General features: G+C 42.8%; 1 protein-coding gene across 5 annotated transcripts in view; it reads left to right on the top strand.

Annotated features, from left to right (window-relative positions):
• The window catches only part of CHN1 (chimerin 1), a 186,766-nt gene that overhangs the window by 86,575 nt on the left and 77,669 nt on the right, over window positions 1–22,522 (top strand). For all 5 annotated transcript variants that reach the window (XM_033947246.1, XM_033947247.1, XM_033947248.1 and 2 more), the window contains one exon: window positions 2,616–2,904. In XM_033947246.1, coding sequence (XP_033803137.1) covers window positions 2,616–2,904 — 289 coding nt within the window. The remainder of the gene's footprint in view (window positions 1–2,615; window positions 2,905–22,522) is intronic.

Below are 22,522 nucleotides of genomic sequence, written 5' to 3' on the forward strand. Positions count from 1 at the left end.
ACTAGTTTATACATGCTTATATGCACACACAGGTACATAAGAATTGCCTTACTGGGGCAGACTGAAGTTCCATCAAGCCCAGTATCCTGATTCGAACAGTGGCCAACCCAGGTCACAAGTACCTGACAAGATACCAAGGAGTAAAGTAGATTTTATGCTACTTATCTAGGAATAAGCACTGGATTTCCTCCGTCCATCTTAATAATGGCTTTAGTTATAGTTTTTTAAATACTGCTAAGCTAACTGTTTTCACCACATTCTCCAACAACGAAATTCCAGAATTTAATTACCCATTGTTGAGTGAAGAATATTTTCCCCAGTTTGTTTTAAATCTACTATTTAGTAGCTTTATCACATGCCCCCTTATTCTAGTATTTTTGGAGTGAACAAGCGATTCACATCTATCTGTTCCACTCCACTCAGTATTTTAAAGACTTCTATCATATCTCCCCTGAGCAGTCTCTTCTCCATGCTGAAAAGTCCCAGCTGCTTTAGCCTTTCCTCATTCCTTGTATCTTTTTCGTTGCCCTGTCCTGTACCTTTTCTAATTCATCTATATCTTTTCTCAAATGCAGCAACCATAATTTCACACAGTATTTGAGGTGTGGCTGCACCATGGAGCAATACAAGGGCAATATAACATTTCATCTTTATATTCCATTTCTTTTCTGATAATTCCTAAAATTTTATTTGCTTTCTTAGCCGCCACCACCACCACCACGCACTGAGCTGATGGTTTCAATGTATCCTCAATTATGACACCTAGATCTTGTTCCTGTGCAGTGACTCCTAACATGGAACCCTTCATCACGTAGCTATAGTTCGGGTTCCTCTTTCCCACAGGCATCACTTTGAAATTGATCATATTAAGGGCTCCTTTTACTAAGGTGCGCTAGCATTTTTAGCGCACGCACAAGATTAGCGCGTGCTAATTGAAAAATTACCGCCTGCTTAAAAGGAGGCGGTAGCGGCTAGCGCGCATGGCATGTTAGCACGCGCTATTCCGCGCGTTAAGACCCTAACGCACCTTTGTAAAAGGAGCCCTAAATGTTATCTGCCATGTTGATGCCCAGTCTATTAATTTTTCACAATCCTCTTGCGATATAACAACTTTGAACAGCTCCTAGAGGATGATTGACAACTGTGTTCAACGGCGCCTAGAAGTTGGGGGCTGTTTATAGAATCAGGGCCTCTGTGCTTACAGAATAGAAATGGGCAGTACCATTTCAGTTTAGAACTCATCCCCCTCTTTTTCTAACGTGTAGCGTGGTTCTAGTGCCAGCAGCGGCGGTAACTGCTCCAACGCTCGTAGGAGCAGTTACCGCCACTGCCGGGGCTAAAATCTGCGCTACACATTAGTAAAAGAGAGGGCATATCTTCCAAGTTCAAGATGATGCTTTATAATGCACAATAATCTGAACAGAACCACCTTCTGCTTGCCAGACAAGTGGAAACACTTGAGTTTGTTGTGAAAAGAGAATGACTTCTTGCTTTGGTGTTTCTTCCCAAAAAAAATGTTGGCCTTTTGCCAGATATAGATGATACGTAAATGTACTTTTCTATGGAGATAACACATATGGATAGAGGAGAAAAATTTTGTTTAATTTTAGAACACAATCCTGGCTTCACCAGTTAGAGAATGACAAATTTGTCCCCATCCTGACCCCGTGAGTTCTGCCCCTGTCCCATTCCTGCAAGCTCTGCCTTAACTGCCCAAGCCTCGAACACTTATGATTTTAAAGTGTTCAAGGTTTGTGCAGAAGAGGACAGAGCTTGCAGGAATGGGACAGGGGCAGAGCTCGCAGGGCTGGGCCAGGGAGAGATCCTGTGGGGACAGGGAAAATATGTCCCCGTGTCATTCTTTAAGATTTTTTTAATGTACTGGGGGATCCGATGAAAGCATTTGTTTGGTTTTCAGTGATATACCATGTAACACCAAAATGCTTCCAAAACTAAACAGTAAAAGTCACTTCTGTCAGAAAGCTTATGGTATGTACTCTGTACCTTGTGAAGATTTTCTAAGGACTAGGGGCTCAAGAACCATGCCACAGAGGGACTTTTGTACAAGTCCAAGTAGTTAGCTCTTGGGCCCAAGCCAAGGAGTAAAGAATACTTGCCCTTGTGCCTTTTTGCCCTAAATCATTTGGATTTTGGCAGCGGTTAGAGACTGTACTGTAGAGATGAACTGCATCCTGAATAGACTCTTCCTCAAAAAGGCCAGAGCATAGAGGTCTAGCACTGCATCATATCCCTTTATTGATTAACCATAATATAAGAGACCATTATGTGAACTTTATATATATATATATATATATATATCTAAAGGAGCTCACCAGTTGAACAGAAAATAATCTATTTTATCACAGATGTGTTGAAGTGATTAAAAAGGCTGAAAGAATAAATCACTCCGAGGAAGCCAGTGGTTTGGCTCCCTCCCTCTCTCTCTCTCTCTTCAGCTGGTACTTTTATTTTTCTATCTGTATGGTTCAATATGAATGTCCCCCCTTCCAGACCATGCAAAGCTTTCAAAGAGTAGATCTGGGGAGAGGGGGGGGTGTCCTTTAAAAGACTTAGCATGCTGACTTTAAAATATCTAACCCATTTCATTGAGGCAGATTTGGAGGCCAAACCAGAAACTTCAGACTCTACTACGATGGAAAACACTTTGTTGGGGAGAAACGGTTTGAATCTATCCATGACCTGGTGACCGATGGATTGATTACTCTGTATATTGAAACCAAGGCAGCAGAATATATTGCCAAGATGACAATAAATCCAATTTATGAGCACATAGGATATACAACTTTGAACAGAGAACCAGCACAGAAAAACCATTTACCCGTCCTGAGAGAAGCACATGATGGGAAAGAGTCTACAGGAAGCAATGGGGAATCAGACAAAAGGGTAAGATATGGTATATTTCTATGTTTTATTGGTATTTTTCAACAAAAGAGGCCAGCTGATTCTTTAATGGAATGGAATATAATTTATACTGTTTTAAATGGTAATATAGCACTGGTGTAAGTACTCAAATGCACTTGATGAAAATGTGCACAGATCCTACAATGCTAATTTTATTTGAAACTTAGATGTCAGAGATCTCTATGAAAAAAACAACCGCCACCTGTCATCACTTTTGCCAGCTTGCTTTTACTCTTCATTTCCAAACCAATGTTTCCTGCCTTTATACAAGACTCAGATCATGTAAGGAAACTGAGAGGCTTTTAGCTGTTTCCTACTGTTCAGAATATAGGCAGAATCCAGTTGCCCTTTTCAGCAAAACACCATTACATAATCTGTTCAGCATTTCCAAGATGGTGACAGGGAAAATTTACATTTTTTATAAATAACTGTGTTTATTAATGAGATGAAATATGAAAGTGTTTTGTATGACTAACCTCTCTGCCTGTCTGGGACACGCAAAACAAAGGCGCTCCGTGCAGCGAATACTTGCACTTCTGATGACTATTTTTCTGTCATTCAGCCACATGAAAGTTTTCACTATTCACAGACTGCATCACCAGTTAGGAATTAAATGGATTGTTTTTGAGTCTCCCCAAAAATTTCACTGAGCAGATTTACGTCCAATTTTTTGATAAAATATCATTTGAAAAGTCTGTCAATGCACTGAATTCCATTGTGATTCAAGGAGCCCCACTGAGCGACTTCACATATTCCTCCTGTCATGTACCGCTGTTAATGTGACAGGCTAGATTTATTTTGTAGCACCTTAGTACCTGCAAAGTGTTTAAATTATCTGAAAAATAGAAGGTTAGGTAGATAAATGGTTTACTGATATATTTGATCCTTTAAATTAATCTTGCTGACATAGAATCTGTTCTTCCTAGCAACAAGTGATTTTATTTTATTTTTTTTTGTTTCCAAGGGACTCTTTTACTAAAGGATATTAAATCTTTAAAGTGTAGTTAACACACACCAACAGACTACTGCAAAATCTGCTAGTGTTTTCTGGATTATCTTCCTATTGGCAAGTGGTAACTTGCACATTTGCTATTTTTAAAAATAATTTTGGGAGGGGGCAGAGAATGGGCATTCCCACGTTATCCTGAATGTACATCATTTAGGATATAAGTGAAATATAAATACTAAATAAATAAATATCCAGCTAGTATTTTAAGATTAGCGCATGCTCACTGGATAACACTGGGTTAACATGGGAGCCCTTAGCACTTCTTAAATAAGAGGCTATAAGAGCTCCCGCATTAATTTTTTTGCAGATACCATGCACTAATGCAAACATTAGTGCATGACCTGTTAAAAAAAAGAAAAAGCCTTAAAAATATGTTCTAAGCCCAGATTTGACCACATTTTAGTAAAAGGTTCCCCCCTAAGGGGAGGATTTATGAACATGGGCCATCATTAAGATATGTTGTTTTATTTTTAATCCTATTTAGGGAACTTGTGCTAAAATAGCACAAGTTGCAGTTAAATAACCTGTCTTAACAGTAGCCCACATTGATAACTTCCCCCCCTAAATGCAATAAGACTATAATAATTGTGTGGGAAAACTGTAGTTTATAATAAAAACAAACCTCAGAGAAATTTATGGTCTATCTAATGCATCATGTGTACGATTATAGAGGTTTTTCTAGGACCCTCCTGCACAATTGAACTTTCCTATCATAACAAGAGATTGACAAAAGGACACATTTTCCCCATCCTCGCGGGATCTCTCTATCCCTGTTCTGTCCCGGTCCCTGCTCCTTTTCTTGCAAGCTCTGTCCTCATCTGTATAAGCCTCGAACACTTTAAAATCATGAGTGAGGCTTGTGCGGTTAAGGCAGAGCTTGCAAAAATGGGACAGGAACAGAACTTACGATTGACTGGCTCAGAATCTTCTCTCCGACATCAGAATTGATGTCGGGGGTGGGGGGGGAAGCTTGTGGGCAGGCCACATGCAGCGTGTGAGTCGCTGCGTGCGCCATGGCCCGTCCCTGCATGGAGTTGCTGCCGGGGGGGGGGGATGGAGCCTGTCGGCTCTGGCTTGGTGGCAGGATCAGCTTCAGGGGTAGGGGGGGTGCAGTGGATGGGGAGGCGACTTCAGTAGGAGGCAGGCAGGGATCCCCAGCAGGAGGCAGGGAGGGAGCCCTGGTGGAGGCCAGGCTGCGTACCCCCAATAGGCAGCCCGCCTACCCCCTAGTTTTGGGTTGTATAGTTTCCTATGTGCAGTGATCAGATGTCTAACACTACTATACTAATGTGTATATAATTATGATTTTACTGTCCTATTTATTATGCATTTCTTTTCTGACTATTGCATTATAAACCACTATGATGCTTAATTAAATAGCGGTCTATAAGTGCTAAATAAACATAAATAAGTGAACAATCCTCGTGATGCACACCTAATTCAACCTGTAGTGAAAGCACTTTTTGAATTTAAAAGCTATTTGTCTTTCAGGGTATATAAAATTAAATGCCCTCCCTTGGAAGAGAGGAGAAGACATTAAACTTGTTTTTATTGAATTTTCAGGAAATGTAAAATTGTAATAAGTCTCTAAAACATCTCAGTTGCTGAATCTGTAATCATATTTTAAAAGTACATATCCTAGAAGGTACGGGAAGATGGAATAAATACGGCACACATACAGCAGTCCTAGTACTCTTGTAAAGAGATCTTGAGAAGGTTATCTTTTACAGTAAGGAAAATAGCTCATTGAAAGCTGCTGTTGGAGATTAAATCTCACTTTTAAAATTAGTTTTGAAAACAAATGGCCTTATCTTTCACAAATCAGTTCCCCATGGAAAAAAAACACAAACTAGGATATTTTACCTTTACAAGTCTTTAACTTTTGTAAATCAGCATACATGCCTAAAATTGTGTTCTCTTTTAGGTTCAATGACATTTGAGAATATTACTGTTTTTTTCATGTACAGTGTTATTAATCTACCTACCCAAAGTGACCTATTTATTAAAGGGGTTTTTTTTCCAAATATGTTTATTATAGCTTGTGCCTTCAGAGAAAAAATAACAATACAAGTAACGTATTTTCACACATATAACGCGCGCGTTATACACGATTTTACAAACCGAGCATAACCATGCGCGTTATATGCGTGAGCGCGTTTTACAAATTTTTTTTTTACATTGCTGGTTCCCCCACCCCCCGACATCCGATTCAGCCCTGAAAGCCTGATGCCCCACCCCGAAGGACCGCTGGCCCCCCCACCCTAAAGGACCGCTGGCCCCCCCACCCTGAAGGACCGCTCGCACCCCCACCCTGAAGGACCGCTCGCACCCCCCCGACGTACGATTCATCCCCCAGCCCCCCCAGCACCGTTTGCGGTGGAGAAGCAGCCTACCGTGGGTTCGCGATGTCAGTGAGCCCTGCTGCTTCCTCTGCCAGCGGTCCCGCCCCTTCTCTGATGTCAGAGAAAGGGCGGGACCGCAGCAGAGGAAGCAGAGCAGGGCTCAGAGAAGGAGCGGGACCGTTGGCAGAGGAAGCAGCAGGGCTCACTGGCATCGCGAACCCACGGTAGGCTGCTTCTCCACCGCAAACGGTGCGGGGGGGGCTGGGGGATGAATCGGACGTCAGGGGGGTGCGAGCGGTCCTTCAGGGTGGGGGTGCGAGCGGTCCTTCAGGGTGGGGGGCCAGCGGTCCTTCGGGGTGGGGCATCATAATAATAATAATAATAATAACTTTATTTTTCTATACCGCCATAGTCAGGCGACTTCTAGGCGGTTTACATTGTAAGAAGGCTGGACATTCAGCGAATAACAAGTACAGTACAATACTAATACAATACAGTAAATCCACATATAATACAGTAGAGTGAGTCCAAATTCAAAACATACAATAAGTTTAAATACAGTACCGAATAAAGAGTCTAGATGCAGTACAATAGTCTAAATGGTAACTTACATATTAATTGGAGATCTAAGGGTAATGAGTGTCTGAAAGATTTAGAACATCCGTGAGAGGGGTCTTAGTGGGGAGGGGACCGTTTTAGCCAATGAATTTAGCGAATAGGGTGGTTTTGATCGATTTGCGGAAAGTATTATAAGTCATGTTTGGTTCGTTTATGTGGTTTTTCAGCCAGGTTTGCTGTCTGTTCGCTTGGAACTGGAAGGTTCTGTCCAAGAAGGATTTGTATCTGCAGCCTGTAATCTTTGGGTATGCAAAGATGTTTTTGTTTCTGGTCGTTCTTGTGGGGTTGTATAGGGTGAAGTGAGTTTGTAGGTATGAAGGTGCTAGTCCCCAGGCTTGTTTGAAACAGGTGCAAGCGAATTTGAATAGAATTCGCGCTTCTATTGGAAGCCAGTGTAGTTTTTTGTAGTAGGGGCTGATGTGATCGTTTTTTCTTAGTCCAAAAATTAGGCGAACGGCGGTGTTTTGTATTAGTCTCAGTTTTATTATTGTTTTTTGTGGGATGCCTAGGTAGATGATGTTGCAGTAGTCAAGGAGGGATAGGATCAGTGCCTGTACCAGCAACCTGAATGAAGAAGGGTCAAAAGTATTTTTTTATGGTTCTTAGTTTCCATAGCGTGTAAAAGCATTTTTTCACTAGTGAGTTTGTGTGGTCGGTCATAGTTAGGTGAGTGTCAAGAGTGATGCCCAGTATTTTTATGTTTTTGGAAATTGCGTATTCGTGATTATTTATTTTTATCGATGTTCTCGTAATTTTGTCATTGGGACTAGCCAGAAAGACTTTTGTTTTTTCTGCGTTTAGTTTTAGTTTGAAATTAGTGGTCCATTTATCGATTTCGGTCATTGTGTTTGAGAGATTATCTACAATTTCTTTTGTGATGTCGTTTAAGGGTATGAGGATGGATATGTCATCCGCATAAATGTAGTATATTAAATTTAGTTTTTGTAGTAGGTGACCTAAGGAGGCGATATAGATATTGAAAAGTGTGGGGGATAGGGGGGAACCTTGAGGTACGCCTGAGGGGTTTTTCCATGGTTTAGAGTAGTTTCCATTGCTGATTACTCGGTAGGATCTATTTGTTAGGAACTCTTGGAACCATTTCTTTGCCTTTCCCGAGATTCCCATTGCTTCAAGGCACAGTAGCATGATTTCGTGGTCTACCAGGTCGAATGCGCTGCTGAGATCTAGTTGTAGGATCAGTGCGCTTTTGCCCTTGCTAAAGAGATCATAAAGGTGGTTCAGCAAGGAGGCTAGGACAGTTTCTGTGTTGTATCCTTTTCTGAATCCTGATTGGTGATCGTTAAGGAGGTTAAATTTGTCTAGGTAATTGACTAGTTGAAGGTTGACCAATCCTTCCTGTATCTTTGTGAAGAGGGGAATGCTTGCTATGGGTCTGAAATTGGGTGTCAGTGCTGGGGAGGCTTTCTGATCTTTGGGGATTGGTGTGATTAGTATATGTCCCATTTTTTTGTTTAGTGTTCCGTTTGCAAGGGCGGATGTTAGCCATGCAAAAAGTTCCTTTTTAAATTCTAGGGGGGCAGTTGTCATGATTTTAGAGGGACATGTATCAAGTAGGCAGTTAGATTTGGTGTACTTGTTAAATAAATTTAGGAATTGCTGCCAGTTTGGGTATTCGAGGTGGTCCCATAACATGTCTACTCTGGTGTCTTGGTCATGGGGATCCAGGAATTGGAGAGCATTTGATGTGGATGTGGGTAGAGTTGCTCTTAATTCGGTGATTTTGTTTTGAAAGAAGTTGGCTAGGGTTTGTGCTGATGGAGTTTGCTCAGTGTCCTTTTTCAGTATTTGTGTTGTATCGGTTATAGTTTTTACTAGTTTGAATAATTCTTTGCTGTTTATTTTTGATGTACCGATTTTATTTGCATAATGCTTAGTGCGTTTTTCTTTGATCAGATTTTTGTATATTTTCATTTTTTGTTTCCAGTTTGTCTTGTCTGAGGCATTGTTTGTTTTTTGCCAGATTCTCTCCAATTTTCTTAGTTCCTGTTTGGTGGTTAGAAGTTCACAGTCAAACCATTCGTTTGGTGGTCTATTTTTCTTTTTGTATGTTTTATATGGTGCTATTAGGTCTAAGAGTTCTTTGCTGTAGATTTCCCATGATGCGGGGAAGTCTTGAATTTCATTGTTTATGGGTTGTAACTCGTAATGGGTCCAGAATTCGGTTGGGTTAATAATGTCACGGGTGGTTACTGTGTTCGAATTTGCGTTTTTGTGTTTTTGATGTGTATTCTGTTTCTGCCAATGTAGATTGAACTTGCCAATGAAATGGTCTGACCAGATACATTTTTCCCAGGGACCTGAGTGGTATTGTATTTTGGGGGTTAGTATTTCTTTGTGGGAGAAGGTGATTAGGTCTAGTTTGTGTCCTTTTTCGTGGGTTATTTCTGTGTCTGGGTATGGAAAGTCCAGTGACATGAGGAGGTTGGCGATTTCAGTTATTTCTGGTTTTGTCTTTTGTTCTAGGTGAGTGTTTAAGTCACCCAGAAGCAGGTTGTATGAGCCTTTTAGGTTAGATAAGGTAAGGAATTCGGCGAATTCCTCTTTCGCGCTTGACCATTTTTTGGGTGGGATGTAGAATAGAGTTGTGGTTAATGATTCTTCTAACTGTGCGTTAGTGATTATGCAAGTTAGTATTTCGAGGGTTATCTGAAGATTTGGAGTCGGTCATGTGTAATTGTAGTGATCTTTTAGGATGATCGCTAGTCCTCCTCCTTTTTTTCCAGTTTTCTTGATAGAGGGATAGATTTTATATCCCTGAGGTAGAAATTCTCTCATGATAGTGTCGGTGTCAGAGATCATCCATGTTTCTGTCAGAAACAGGAGATCGGGTTTTGTTTGAAGTATCCAATCATTTATTATGTGGCTTTGTTTTCTCACGGAACGGGTGTTTAGGTAATATCCCTTAATGTTTTCGTAACTGTTAGCTGTAGGGATTTCCGAAAATGTTTATCTTTTTTATGTTCTGTTGCAGAGCTTGTTCTTGTGTGGTTTTGCGGTGTTTGCGGGTGGTGTTTAGTACTGTGATTTGATGAAGGTCTTGTTTTGGCTGGTTTTGTAGAGTTGGAGAGGGTTGATGGGCTTAGTTAGTTCGAATTGGGTGGGGACAGGACTTCAAGGGGGGGACAGGCAGACCTTTAAGGGGGGACAGGACTTCGAGGGGGGACAGGCAGACCTTTAAGGGGGAACAGGACTTCAAGGGGGGCAGAAGGAGGTTTTAATTCAATGAGCAGCATGCGCAGTATATGCGTGTGCGCGCTATATATTAATTTATTTACATAAATTTCTTTTTTCCACGCGCTATACCCGTGTGCGCGTTTTACACGGGTGCGCGTTATACGCATGAAAATACTGTAATTTCCGCACAAGCGTAAGTGCAAACAAAGGGAACAGAGATACAACATTCCAACAAAATCAAACTAGTGCTAGCCAACAACCTCCCAATCATATTAAATGTGTATTAACCTGTGTTTTTAACTCATTTAGTAGAGCTTGTTTCACCGGAGGTTCACTAACCCCCTCATTTCTATAATAGGCTGCCTAAATGTAAGCACTGTTTTACACTTAAATTTATGCAGTACCGGAATCCACGCATTTATTTATTTAGTATTTATATACTACTTATAGCCTAAGGGCTCCTTTTACAAAGGTGCGTTGTTAGGGCCTTAGCGCGTGCTAAAATGCCCCATGCGCTAGCCGCTACCGCCTCTTCTTAAGCAGGCGGTAGATTTTTGGCTAGCGCGCACTAATCCGGTGCAGGCGCTAAAAACGCTAACGCACCTTTGTAAAAAGGAGCCCTAAGTGGTTTTACGTTCAGGTACTCAAGTATTTTTCCCTGTCTGTCCCGATGGGCTCACACTCTATCTACCTGGGGCAATGGGAGATTACCGTATTTTTCAGTCCATAAGACGCACTTTTTCCACCCCCAAAAAGGGGGTGGAAAAGGGGGGGGTGTCTTATGGAGCGAAGATGACAACCCCCCGTACCTTTTTAAAACATTGCCCACCAAACCTTTTAAAACACCCCCCACAGTACCTTTTTAAGCACACCTTAAGCCTGGTGATCCAGCGGTGTATGGGCCGGCAGGAACGTGCTGTCTGCGCTACTGCCTGGGCCCGCCCCACTTAAAAAGGTACTGTGGGGCAGGGGGTGTTTTAAAAGGAAGGGCATGTGGGCGTGCTATGTTTAAAAAGTAGTACTATGGGGGGGGAGAGGAGGAAAAAAATTGTTAGTCGGCTGGGATGAATCCTTCTGTACCCAGCCTACCACTAGACCAACAGAGATGAGGGAGGTGGTAGGTTACAGGTCAGGGAAGGGGGGAGAGGGTGCACAGCCTGGCAGAGTAGGGGGAATAGGGTGCAGAGCCTGGAAAGGAGTGTGGGATTGGGTGCAGAGCCTGGCATGGAGTGAGGAAGGCTGATTGCACAATTTGGTTCAGAATGTTTTTTTTCTTGTTTTCCTCCTCTAAATCTGGGGGTGCGTCTTATGGTGTGGTGTGTCTTATGGAGCGAAAAATGTGTAAGTGCGTTGCCGGGGTCGTAAGGAGCAGCATGAGATTTGAACCCACAACCTCAGGGTGCTGAGGCTGGAGCTGTAACCACTATGCCACACACATGCACAAAAATGGTAGTAATGCACTATTTATAATTAGAAATACAAATCTATAATCTCCAGTGTAAGTGCTGGACAAAACTCTTAACTTAAACCCTTGTTTATATGCTGTATATTCAATACAAGTAAACATATAAATGTGTACTTATCGGGGAAATGCCTCAGAAGCTGCGGAGCAATCAATGCTCTGGAGCTAAGGAAGGGAGCCTAAATAGTTCATTAGCTCCCCCCAAAAAAATTCATAGGCAAAAAACCCCATTGAAGTAACTTAAATAAGATAGATAAATAATTATCATTCAAAAAATGCAAGCATCACTTAGCTTAAGCTTCCGGTCTCAACATGAAAACTTCGTGGCAGGATGCAAGCACTGAAAGACTGTCTTTATACAAAAGCTATTTATAATTAGCACACACTTAGGCCCCTTTTATCAAGCCGCATTAGGGGCTTTTTTTATCGCCAGCCACTTCAGTAAAAAGCTCTAAAGTTCATTGGAATTCTATGAGCGTCGGAGCTTTTACCACAGCGACCAGCGATAAAAATGCCCTAATACTGCTTGATAAAAGAGAGCCATAGTGGATAATGCTACAGGGCATTCATAAGGGAGGGGCACAGATGGAACATGAGTGAAGCCAACATGTTTGTGCTTAGTTTATAGAATACTATAATTTATGCACATAAATGTCACATTTAGGTGCTTGCATTTATGCCAACCATAGCCTGTCTTACGTGTCCTCACCTAAATGTAAGTGCACTTGTCTGGCTTTGCGTGCCAGTGTTATAAAGGAATAGACTCACTGGCTGCAGAAAGTAGGCGCCTACATTTTGGCAATCTGTTATACCGCAGAATTGCCTTCCAAGCTTTTAGTCAAAACCACATTTAGCTCAATTTGACTATAGCCAACCAAATATTCAGACCATGGGAGATCATGGGCTGTCTGCGGCGATACCAGAAATTCATTGCCAGTGCCATATCCAGTGCCCAGAATTGAATTTCCAGTCTATTTTTGGTCACCTGAGACATGCAAGGGATCTTCAAAAAGTTTTTATCACTTTTATTTTTTTAAACACTATTTATTAAATATCTCAAAAGCAAATTACATCACTACCATGCAAGGTGAGTCACATGACATTCTACGACACACCCCAACTATTTCCCTTGAACATATGAAAGTGCGAAAACCTTTTGAAGAACCCTCATAGCTGGCTAGGCCAGTATTCAGCTGCTAGCCAGCTAAGTCTTAATGGCAAAAGATAGATCAGTCTTTTAGGCAGCTCTATCTGGCAGATTAAAGTAAAAAAAAACAACAAGTTTTTAAAATTTTAAATATAACTTTTTCTGAAATGCTTAACCTTGTTTTTTTAATAATAATAAATTTTATTTTTATACCGCAGTGCCTCTCAGTTCTATGCGGTTAACAATAATGAAAAGCTGAACAAAGCAGCAATAATACAGCAATAGCATTAAAATTCGTAATAACAGCCGGCGAACTTATCAAAAGGATAAGTTTAATATTTTTCTTAAAAGCTGAACGAAAACAGCTGCAGCAATAACATTAAGATTCATAAAGACGTCAGACAAATTTATCAAAAAGATAAGTTTTAACATTTTATACTCAATTTATTATCAGGTTAAGGTGATTAGATAATTCAAGACTCCTGAATTATCATTATTATTGTTTATGATTGAGTATCCTGGATAGCAACATAAAAAAAAATCAAGGGCTGGTGGTACTATAAAAGCTCAAATATAAAACTGTTTGGAAGAAAATTCAATTATTTAAAAAAAACACAACTTCATTAAAAAGTTAGGAACAAAACGGCCTCAGCACAAAACCCACTCTTTGATACGTGTTGAAGAAGGGAGTGACAATATCTGCCTCCCATAGGGTTACCAGATTTCACAAAGTAAAAATCTGGACACTTGTTGGCCCTGCCCTCAGCCCCGCCCTGTCCTACCCCAGCCCCACCCCCACACAAACCTCCACTTAAGCTTGCAGCTGTGTCTGGGAGGACCTCCAAGCATGAGCGGAATGTGACACAATGATGCATGCGTGTGACATCATAGTGTCACATCCACGCATGCCTCGTAGGGCCCTCCCAGACACAGTCCCGAGCCGAAAACCCGGAAAAACTCCTTACAGTTTAGAAAGACATCCAGACACCCGGACAGTCCTCTTAAAAGAGGACATTTCTGGATAAATCCGGACATCTGGTGACTCTAGCCCCCCAAGCAGCTTATATTGGTGAAATGAAGGTCTCCATTGTAACAAATCCTGGCTGGTTTGAAAGTGACAGGTTTATCCTGAAGTGCTTCTTTCGATTTTTTTTTCTTTACATAGTATTGATTTTTCTACTATTTATTTGTGGTGATTTTTGTTTGTATTTGTACTTGTACTATCTGAAATGCTGCCTTTTAAAATTGATGATGGGCTTGTCTGTATAGCTGCTGTTCCTAATTGAAGAAGTGCATTTCAAGTTTGGATCAACACTGTGGCATGCAGATGGAAGATCTGTAAACTTGTTGAACCTTTTGAGTATATTCTGATCTTTTAAGTACCTGGCAGGATCCCAAAAAACAGAAAGATTGAATGCTGCTTACTCCCGGGGATAAGCCAATGACTTTCCCCAGGTCTGCTTTATATTTGTGTCAGTAATTTTGTTCCTTATAATAGTTTCTTTCATTTTTCCCTGCACTAACATCTGGCTAACCAGTGTGTAAAACTGTTATTATACAGGCCACAATCTTGTCTAACCAGTTTGTAAAAATGTTATACAGGCCATATTCAATCTTCAGGTACTCTACAAATGATTTTAATAACAGGCTACAGATCACTAATAATGGAAACATAGAAGATCTACAATTTCACTTTTGAACTCTTTCAGTTACTATATAATGTACGCGTATACCATCCAGTCGGTCCATTTTCTGTCTTTAGCTTGTCCAAGTTTGGCCTATTACAAATTCCAGTCTTCATCAAGAGTTGTTTTAGTTCTTCTGAATTGTGTTTTTTGTTCAGACGTAATTCTAAGGAAATATTCTTTTACAGAAAGGGTGGTAGATGCCTGGAATAGTCTCCCAGTAGAGGTGGTGGAAACAAAGACTGTGCCTGAATTCAAGAAAGCGTGGGTCAGGCACATGGGATCTCTTAGGGAGAGTAGGAAATAGTGCATGCTGTGGATGGGCAGACAGGATGGGCCATTTGGCCTTTATCTGCCATCATGGTTTTATATTTCTATGTAGGCATGACAAAGAATCATAACAATTGATAGCCGATAGCATGTAAAGGAGATAAAGTGATATTTTAGCTTCCCCGACCTTGATAAAGAAAAAGTGAAATGCATTGGTAGAGGGGAAATTTCTGCTGAAAAGCTGTTACCTATTTAAATCTAATTATTCAAATTCTATAAATTATGAAATAAGAAAATAAAATGATAATATAAGGAAGCTTCTGCCATATTGGGAGGAATTGAACCCCAGCGAGTTATGATACTCGGGGGGGGGGGGGGGGTCTGAAATCCCATAGGCACTAGCATAAGTTTATTTGCAACGTAACTGAAACTTATTACTGTGGTGCATTGCTCAATTCTGTAACAAGGTACACCTAAAAACAGAAAACAAAAGGAATTGACCCCAAAATATCCACAAAGAAGAAAATCCAGAAAAAAACAAAAATAACTCTGTGGAGTGACGATGTTCCTAAATGGACTTTATTTGAAAGTGTCAAAGTTCCAAAGGTACACTGAAATCATCCACATAAAATTATTCCATCCACATAAAAATAATAATAATAAATCATCCACATAAGAGCCTTAAAGGACCTAGTCCGCTAGGGATACAGGACCCAACACTGTCTCACTTCCAGCTTACCACACAATTGTTTCCCACGTACTCACCTTTATAGGACCCCCAGGGACCCCTGAAGAAGACTTTATGTCGAAACGCGGACCGTGTTGGGTCCTGTATCCCTAGCGGACTAGGTCCTTTAAGGCTCTTATGTGGATGGAATTATTTTATGTGGATGATTTCAGTGTACCATTGGAACTTTGACACTTTCAAATAAAGTCCATTTAGGAACATCGTCACTCCACAGAGTTTTTTTTGGTTTTACAAGGTACACCTAACCCACTTGTAGAATAGTACCTCAATGCCATTTTGGAACACTGAAATTTAAGCACAACAGCTTATGCCAGGCAGCTAAGAACTGGGCACCTAAGTGCGCTATTCAATGCATGCATCTGATACTACGAGTAAGGAACATATTGCTAGACAGAACACCCATGACCAGTGGAATACGTACCATATGTGACACCCAGGGCCCATCATTTTGTGACATCTATATGAAAAACATGATTTTTAGTAACAATCCACACATTGCACAACAAGAAAGTACCTAGGAAAAGGCAGCATCTTCTCACCCACTGTAAAACTAATCAGGCCAGACTAGTACAGATTGATCCTGAACAGTCAATGCTAACAGAGAACCATGTCTTTTGTACACACAACACAGAAACACCTTCACCCACTGTGGAATATGTAATCACAAACTAACCCCCCCCCTTTTTTTTTTTTTTTTTTTTACAAAACCGTAGCCCAGTTTTTAGCACTAGCCATGGTGGGAACAGCTCTGCCGCTCATAGAATTCCTATGAGCGTCGGAGCTGTTACCACCATGACCGGTGCTAAAAACCGCACTATAGTTTTGTGAAAAAGAGGGGAGGGGTAAAATAGAAATATGTAAACTGTAAATATGTAAAGTTAAACTGAACCACCAAGAAGCTGGATTCTGCATACAATGCAACACCACAGAAACAGTGATGCATGTCCCCTAATATTGTGTAAAATATAAAGATAGCAGATGTAAATTTGAAAAAACAAAGAAGTAGCAATCATCACTTTACAAATTAACAACCCTCCCCCCCTTTATAAAGCTGCGTTAGGTTTTTATTGCAAGCCACAGCAGTAAAAGCTCCAACATTCATATGAGTTCTGTGAGCATCGGAACTTTTACCGCCATGGCCAGTGATAAAAAAAACATAATGTGGCTTCATAAACCCCCCCCCACCCCCCTTTTATAAAGCTGCATTAGCCTTTTTTTATCACTGACCATGGCAGCAAAAGCTCTAGCACTCGAAGAATTCCTCTGAGCATCAGAGCTAATATTGTCGTGACTTCATAAAAGGGGGAAAAATAAAAATGGAAAATAAGATAATATCATTTTATTGGACTAATACATTTTTCAACTAGCTTTCAGAAATCCAGGTTAAAGTGTTGTGTTGTGTATGTCCATATGGGTTCATAGACAACTCGGCGAAAGACAAAGGCGCGCGCCGACAACTGAGCGCAAGACGGAGGCGCGCGCCGAAGAAAATTACAGTTTTTAGGGGCCCGACGGGGGGTTTTGTTGGGGAGCCCCCCCAGTTTACTTAATAGAGATCGCGCTGGCATTGTGGGGAGTTTGGGGGGTTGTAACCCTCCACATTTTACTGTAAACTTAACTTTTTCCCTAAAAACAGGGAAAAAGTGAAGTTTTCAGTAAAATATGGGGGGTTACAACCCCCCCACAACGCGGCGCGATCTCTATTAAGTAAAGTAGGGGGGATACCCCCACGACCCCCCCCCCTGTCGGAGCCATAAAAACAGTAATTTTTCTGCGGCGCGCACCTCCGCACTGCGCTCAATTGTCTGCGCGCGCCTTTGTCCCCGGCGCGCTTTTGACCTGACACACCGTCCATATGTGTACTATTAGGCAGATGGAGAAAGAAAACATGCTAAATTGTTCCCACTGTTAGTGAAAATAGCATGGTTCACATGTTAATAGCTTCTCTGCAGGCCTTTTCTGAGTAAATTAAGAACATGACAACTTTAGCTGGTATACTCGTATAACATAACAGCCTTTTTATCTTCAGGCTTGAATTGTCCTATCAGCCAGCTGACTTTATTCCTCATCCTCCTTCCCCTATGGCTAACAAGTTTGGGAGTTTTGAACATGTAGCAGTAATGAAATGTGGGCATCAGATGCGTGTGCATTACACTAACATACGCTCAAAAAAAAGAGCATTAAAATAGACAACTGCAGTATAAAACTAACTTACTAGTGACATATCCCAGTACCAGTGCTGCAATGCAATTTCCTATTCTTTATTGAAGAAGGTGCTCAAGAAGGCTGCTACAAATTGCAAGCATTCATTAAATGAAGATCTAAATAGGGAATAGACCAAGGGGGATTGTAACAGTTTGGTACAGTTAAGCAATTTGTGTATGCTTTGTTCTCTTCTCTTCTCTTGCTGCTCCTGTGTATGTGCCTGTATTACACCTATGGGCCTCGTATTAAGCAGCATATCAAGGGAACAGTTTAAAGAGTCTAACCTAGGTGTTTCAAATTATTCTTATACTCTGCAGCATTTCATGTATAGCGAGTGGCACTGAATGTACAGAGAGGGGCATTTCTGATAGTGTGTCTAAGTCAAACTTTAGACATATCCTGCAAGACGTTCAAATATTAGGGTGGGGAATCATCCATTTTTGAAACCGCTACACGTCCCAAAAAAAATTTTTTAATGACCTATTTGGACATCATAGCCCTTAGGATGCCTAACTTTTTTTGATCATTGTCAACCCCAAAAACGTCCATGTTCAAAATGTCCAAATTAAGCCCATTTGGATGTGGGAGGAGCCAGCATCTTAATGGGCTGGCCATGCAAACATCCCAACAGGGCAGTGAGGCACCTTAGGGAGCACTGTTTAAGGTCAAGTTCAATTTATTTAATATACCGCAAATATAAAACAAGAACGTTAGTAGGTTTTTTGTATAGTTAGGATGTGTGTGAGCTGGGAGGGTGGGGATGCAGGTCAGAGGCTGAAAATTACATACCTGTGAGTCTCACATCAATAGTGTGTAGACTTATGGAGACGTTGATTAAAAACAGATTGGATAGGATTCTGCCTGACAAAGAGGCTGAGTGATCCCCACCAGCATGGATGTACGAAGGGAAGGTCTTGTCAATCCAATCTGATAAGCTTCTTTGACTGGGTAACGAAACAACTAGATAGGGGGAGAGTCCCTGGATATAGTGTATTTGGACTTCAGTAAAGCCTTGATAGTGTCCCACACCGTAGGTTATTGAACAAAATGAATACAATGGGACTAGGAGAAACATTGTCCGCATGGATTAAAGACTGGCTCAGTGGTAGACTTCAAAGGGTGGTGGTAAATGGTACTCCCTCAGAAACGTAGGAAGTGACCAGTGGAGTGCCGCAGGGCTCGGTCTTGGGTCCGATGCTATTTAATATCTTTGTACGAGACCTGCCTCAAGGACTTCGGGGTAAAATTGCTTTATTTGCCGATGACGCAAAGCTACGCAATGTAGTGGACAGCGCAACCGTGCCCGACACTATGAGGCAGGACCTACTTTTAGTGGAAAAATGGTCAAATACTTGGCAACTGAGCTTTAATGCCAAAAAGTGTAAGGTTATGCACCTTGTAAGCGGTAACACCTGCAGAACATACACCCTGAATGGTGAAACCTTAACAAGAACTGTCGCAGAACGGGACTTGGTTGTAATCATTAGTGATGATATGAAGACTACCAATCAAGTAGAGAAAGCTTCAACCAAGGCTAGACAAATGCTGGGTTGCATCCGAAGAAGTTTTGTCAGTCGAAAGCCTGAAGTTATACTGCCATTGTACAGGTCCATGGTGAGACCTCATCTGGAGTACTGTGTTCAGTTTTGGAGACCACATTATCGAAAGGATGTGAAGAGAATGGAATCGGTTCAGCGAATGGCCACTAAGATGGTCTCAGGACTCAAGGATCTCCCATATGAAGAACGTCTAAGCAGGCTGCAATTATATTCTCTCGAGGAACGCAGAGAGAGGGGGAGATATAATAAGAGACGTTCAAATATCTTACAGGATGTGGATAGAAGATATCTTTTTCCTTACAGGTCCCACGGCAAAAAGAGGGCATCCACTCAAACTCAAGGGTGGGAGACTTCATGGCGACATCAGAAAGTACTCCTTCACTGAAAGGTTGGTTGATCGTTGGAATGATCTTCCATGTCAGGTAGTCGAAGCCAGCAACATGCTCAACTTCAAGAGACGATGGGATAAACATGTGGGTTCACTCCGGGGAAATGCTTAGGGGGAGGGTTCTTTTAAGGCGAGGGTTCTTTGAGTGGGCAGACTTGTTGGGCTGTCGGCCCTTTTCTGCCGTCATACTCTATGTAATCCTTGTATACCACAAATTATGATGGTTCTTGTATTGTGTGGTTATCATTGTTTGCTGTTTATTGTGCCTTTCGCTGTATTTGGCGTTACTGTCATGTATTGGCTTGTTTTACCATCAATAAAATTGTTTATACATAAAATTAAAATGTCCAGGTACAGGTTTATGCCCTTTTTGGATGTTTTTCTCTTTTGAAAAATGAGCCCTATACTGTACAACTATATCTTTATATAGAATTGCCTCTTATCAGTATTTCTGCATGTAAATGACATGTCTTGCAGAAACAGCAAATCTGAGCATTACAATTGTCTCATAATCAGAGCTTCTATTTGTAAATTACATGTAGGAAAAGTGAATTTCAGTACTATAGGCATTTCAAACTCATGTTTCTACATGTAAATTACAAATAGAAGCTCTGATTATGAGACGTAGAAACAATATCAGTGCATGAACATCTCATATCAGTGCTTCAGTGTGTAAATTACATAGAAACAGGGAATCTCAGTGCTATAAGCATCTGATATCAGTGCTTCTACCTGTTAAATACAAGTAGAAACAGTGAATCTTAGCACTATAAATATCTCACATCAGTTCATGTTTGTGTAAATTATCTGTAGAAACAATAAATGTTAGCGTTATAACTGTCTCATATCACTGATTCTATGTGTAAATTACACTCCTCCCTCCGTATTCGTGGAGGTTAGGGGCAGAGCCGGCCTGCAAATATGGAATATTCGCGAATAACATTTGGGCCGACTCTGACTCACCCCCGCCTCCCTCCTGTGTCCCAGACCTTCCCCGGGCCTTACTTGGTGGTCTAGTGGTGACGTGGGGCAGGTCAATCTTCCTATGCTCCTGCCCCCTGCAGAGCCGTCATCAAAATGGCTGCCGTGAATTCTCGTTGAGCGTCAGGGACAGTGCGGGCCAATCAGCGCGGCTCCCGCAATTTCATAAAAGAGGGGGTAAGTCTCATTGCAAAAAATGGAACCTGTGCTAAAATAGCATGAAGTGTAGTAAAATAACCTGCCTTAACAGTAACCCACATTGATAACTTTCCCCCCTTAGTGTGAAGTTTCAGCCTCTGGTAACCGGAGCTCATATTGCGATGTCATAATGCCTCTTATCCCAGGACAAGCAGGCATGATATTCTCACACATGGGTGACGTCATCTACGGAGCCCCAGCGCGGACAGCTTTTCAAGCAAACTTGCTAGAAGTTTCAAGTTTGCACACTGCACCACGCATGTGCTAGCCTTCTTGCCCACTAGAGGGCGCATCCCCACCTCGTGGTCCTCAGTTCAATTTCATCCGCGGAGCCAGAAGCCCTGTGGATTATTGTGCTCGTATTTGCCTTCTGTCGCCGCGGCTGTGTGCGGAATTTCGACGCGGTCGCTGTGTTATCTGTGTTTTCTTTCTTTGTTTTCTTCTTTTTTCAAAAAAAAAAAAAAAAAATTGTTTTCATCCGTTCGCTCCGGGGGCTCCCGGTAGCCGTGGCCGAGGAACCTCGTTTGTTCCCGGCCTTGTTTTGGGCCCATGTCCCGGCCCGTAACGGGATTTAAGAAGTGTGGTAGGTGTGATAGGCTTTTGGTCGATCACTGACCCTCACAGGTGCTGCCTAAGGTGCTTGGGGCCCCATTCACCCGACAGCATCGTGCCCTAAGTGTGCCACCTTCCAGAAACGGGCCCTTACCACGTCGCAAGGCCCGTATGGCGGATCTCTTTGCCGTCGAGACCCCGACGGGGAAGGCCTCGAGCTCGGCCTCGGCTTCGGCCCCGGCCTCGACCTCGGCCTCGACCTCGGCATCGGATCCCTCGGCTACCTCGAAGCCGGTTGCCTCGCAGAAGCAAGCCCCGGGTAAGTCTCCGCTTCCTTCCTCAGTTTCAGGATCGACCAGGAAGCCATCCTCGGGCTCTTCGTCGGCGGGACCGTCGACCTCTGCCCAGTCCAAGGTGTCTAAGGGGTTAGCCCCGAGGGAATACTCGAGACCGAGGTCGCCCTCTGCGGAGCGCCCCCAGGTGTTGCCTCCGGGTCTCACGATCCCGGCATTCCAGGAATTGCTTCGAGCTTTAATTTCCTCGGAGCTCTCCGGGGCCATTGAGACCCTGCAGCAGGCTTCGGCCTCGACGCCTTCGGTCTCCGCGGCCCCGCAGTTGGCGACCTCGGCCTCGGGCACCGGCCTTTCAGCAGCCGAAGCTCCCTCGACCTCGACGCTTCCCTCGGATCCGACCTCGGTGAGACAGCCTGAGGTCAGTGTGCGGTCCCGAGACAAGCAGCGCCGGGTACGCCGGATTTCCTCGTCCTCGTCCCCGAGGTCTTCCCGGGGTTCCTCGCCCTCGAGCAAGCCTCGGGCGAAGCACCGCCTCAAAAAGGCCAAGCGGTCTCGGGCCTCGCCTCGGAGGAGTCATCGCTCGACGACGCCCGAGGGCGGGGCTTTGCGGGTCGAGGAACTCCGCCTCGACAACCCCGATCTCTTGCGGTCCCCGATCCGGGAGAGTTCCCGTGCCTCCTCGCCGGGGCGGAAGGGACGGGCCTCCATACCCCGTACTCCGGGGGGTTCCCCCAAGGGGTCTCTTCGGCGGGCTGTGTCCCCAACCCCTTCGAGGTCACGGGATCGTGCCTCGTGGGGTTCGGGATCCGGTGTGGAGATCGGGTATTCTCGCCAGGCCTCTCCTTTCGGCTCCGTTGAAAAGTCTCGGTCACCCTCTCCGCCCGCACGGACATCTTCTTTTTCAAAATTTGTCCATGACATGGCGAAGGCTCTGGGGGTGGACCTGTT

The sequence above is a fragment of the Geotrypetes seraphini genome, chromosome 5 (genome assembly GCF_902459505.1).
Source record: "Geotrypetes seraphini chromosome 5, aGeoSer1.1, whole genome shotgun sequence".
NCBI classification, from domain to species: domain Eukaryota; kingdom Metazoa; phylum Chordata; class Amphibia; order Gymnophiona; family Dermophiidae; genus Geotrypetes; species Geotrypetes seraphini.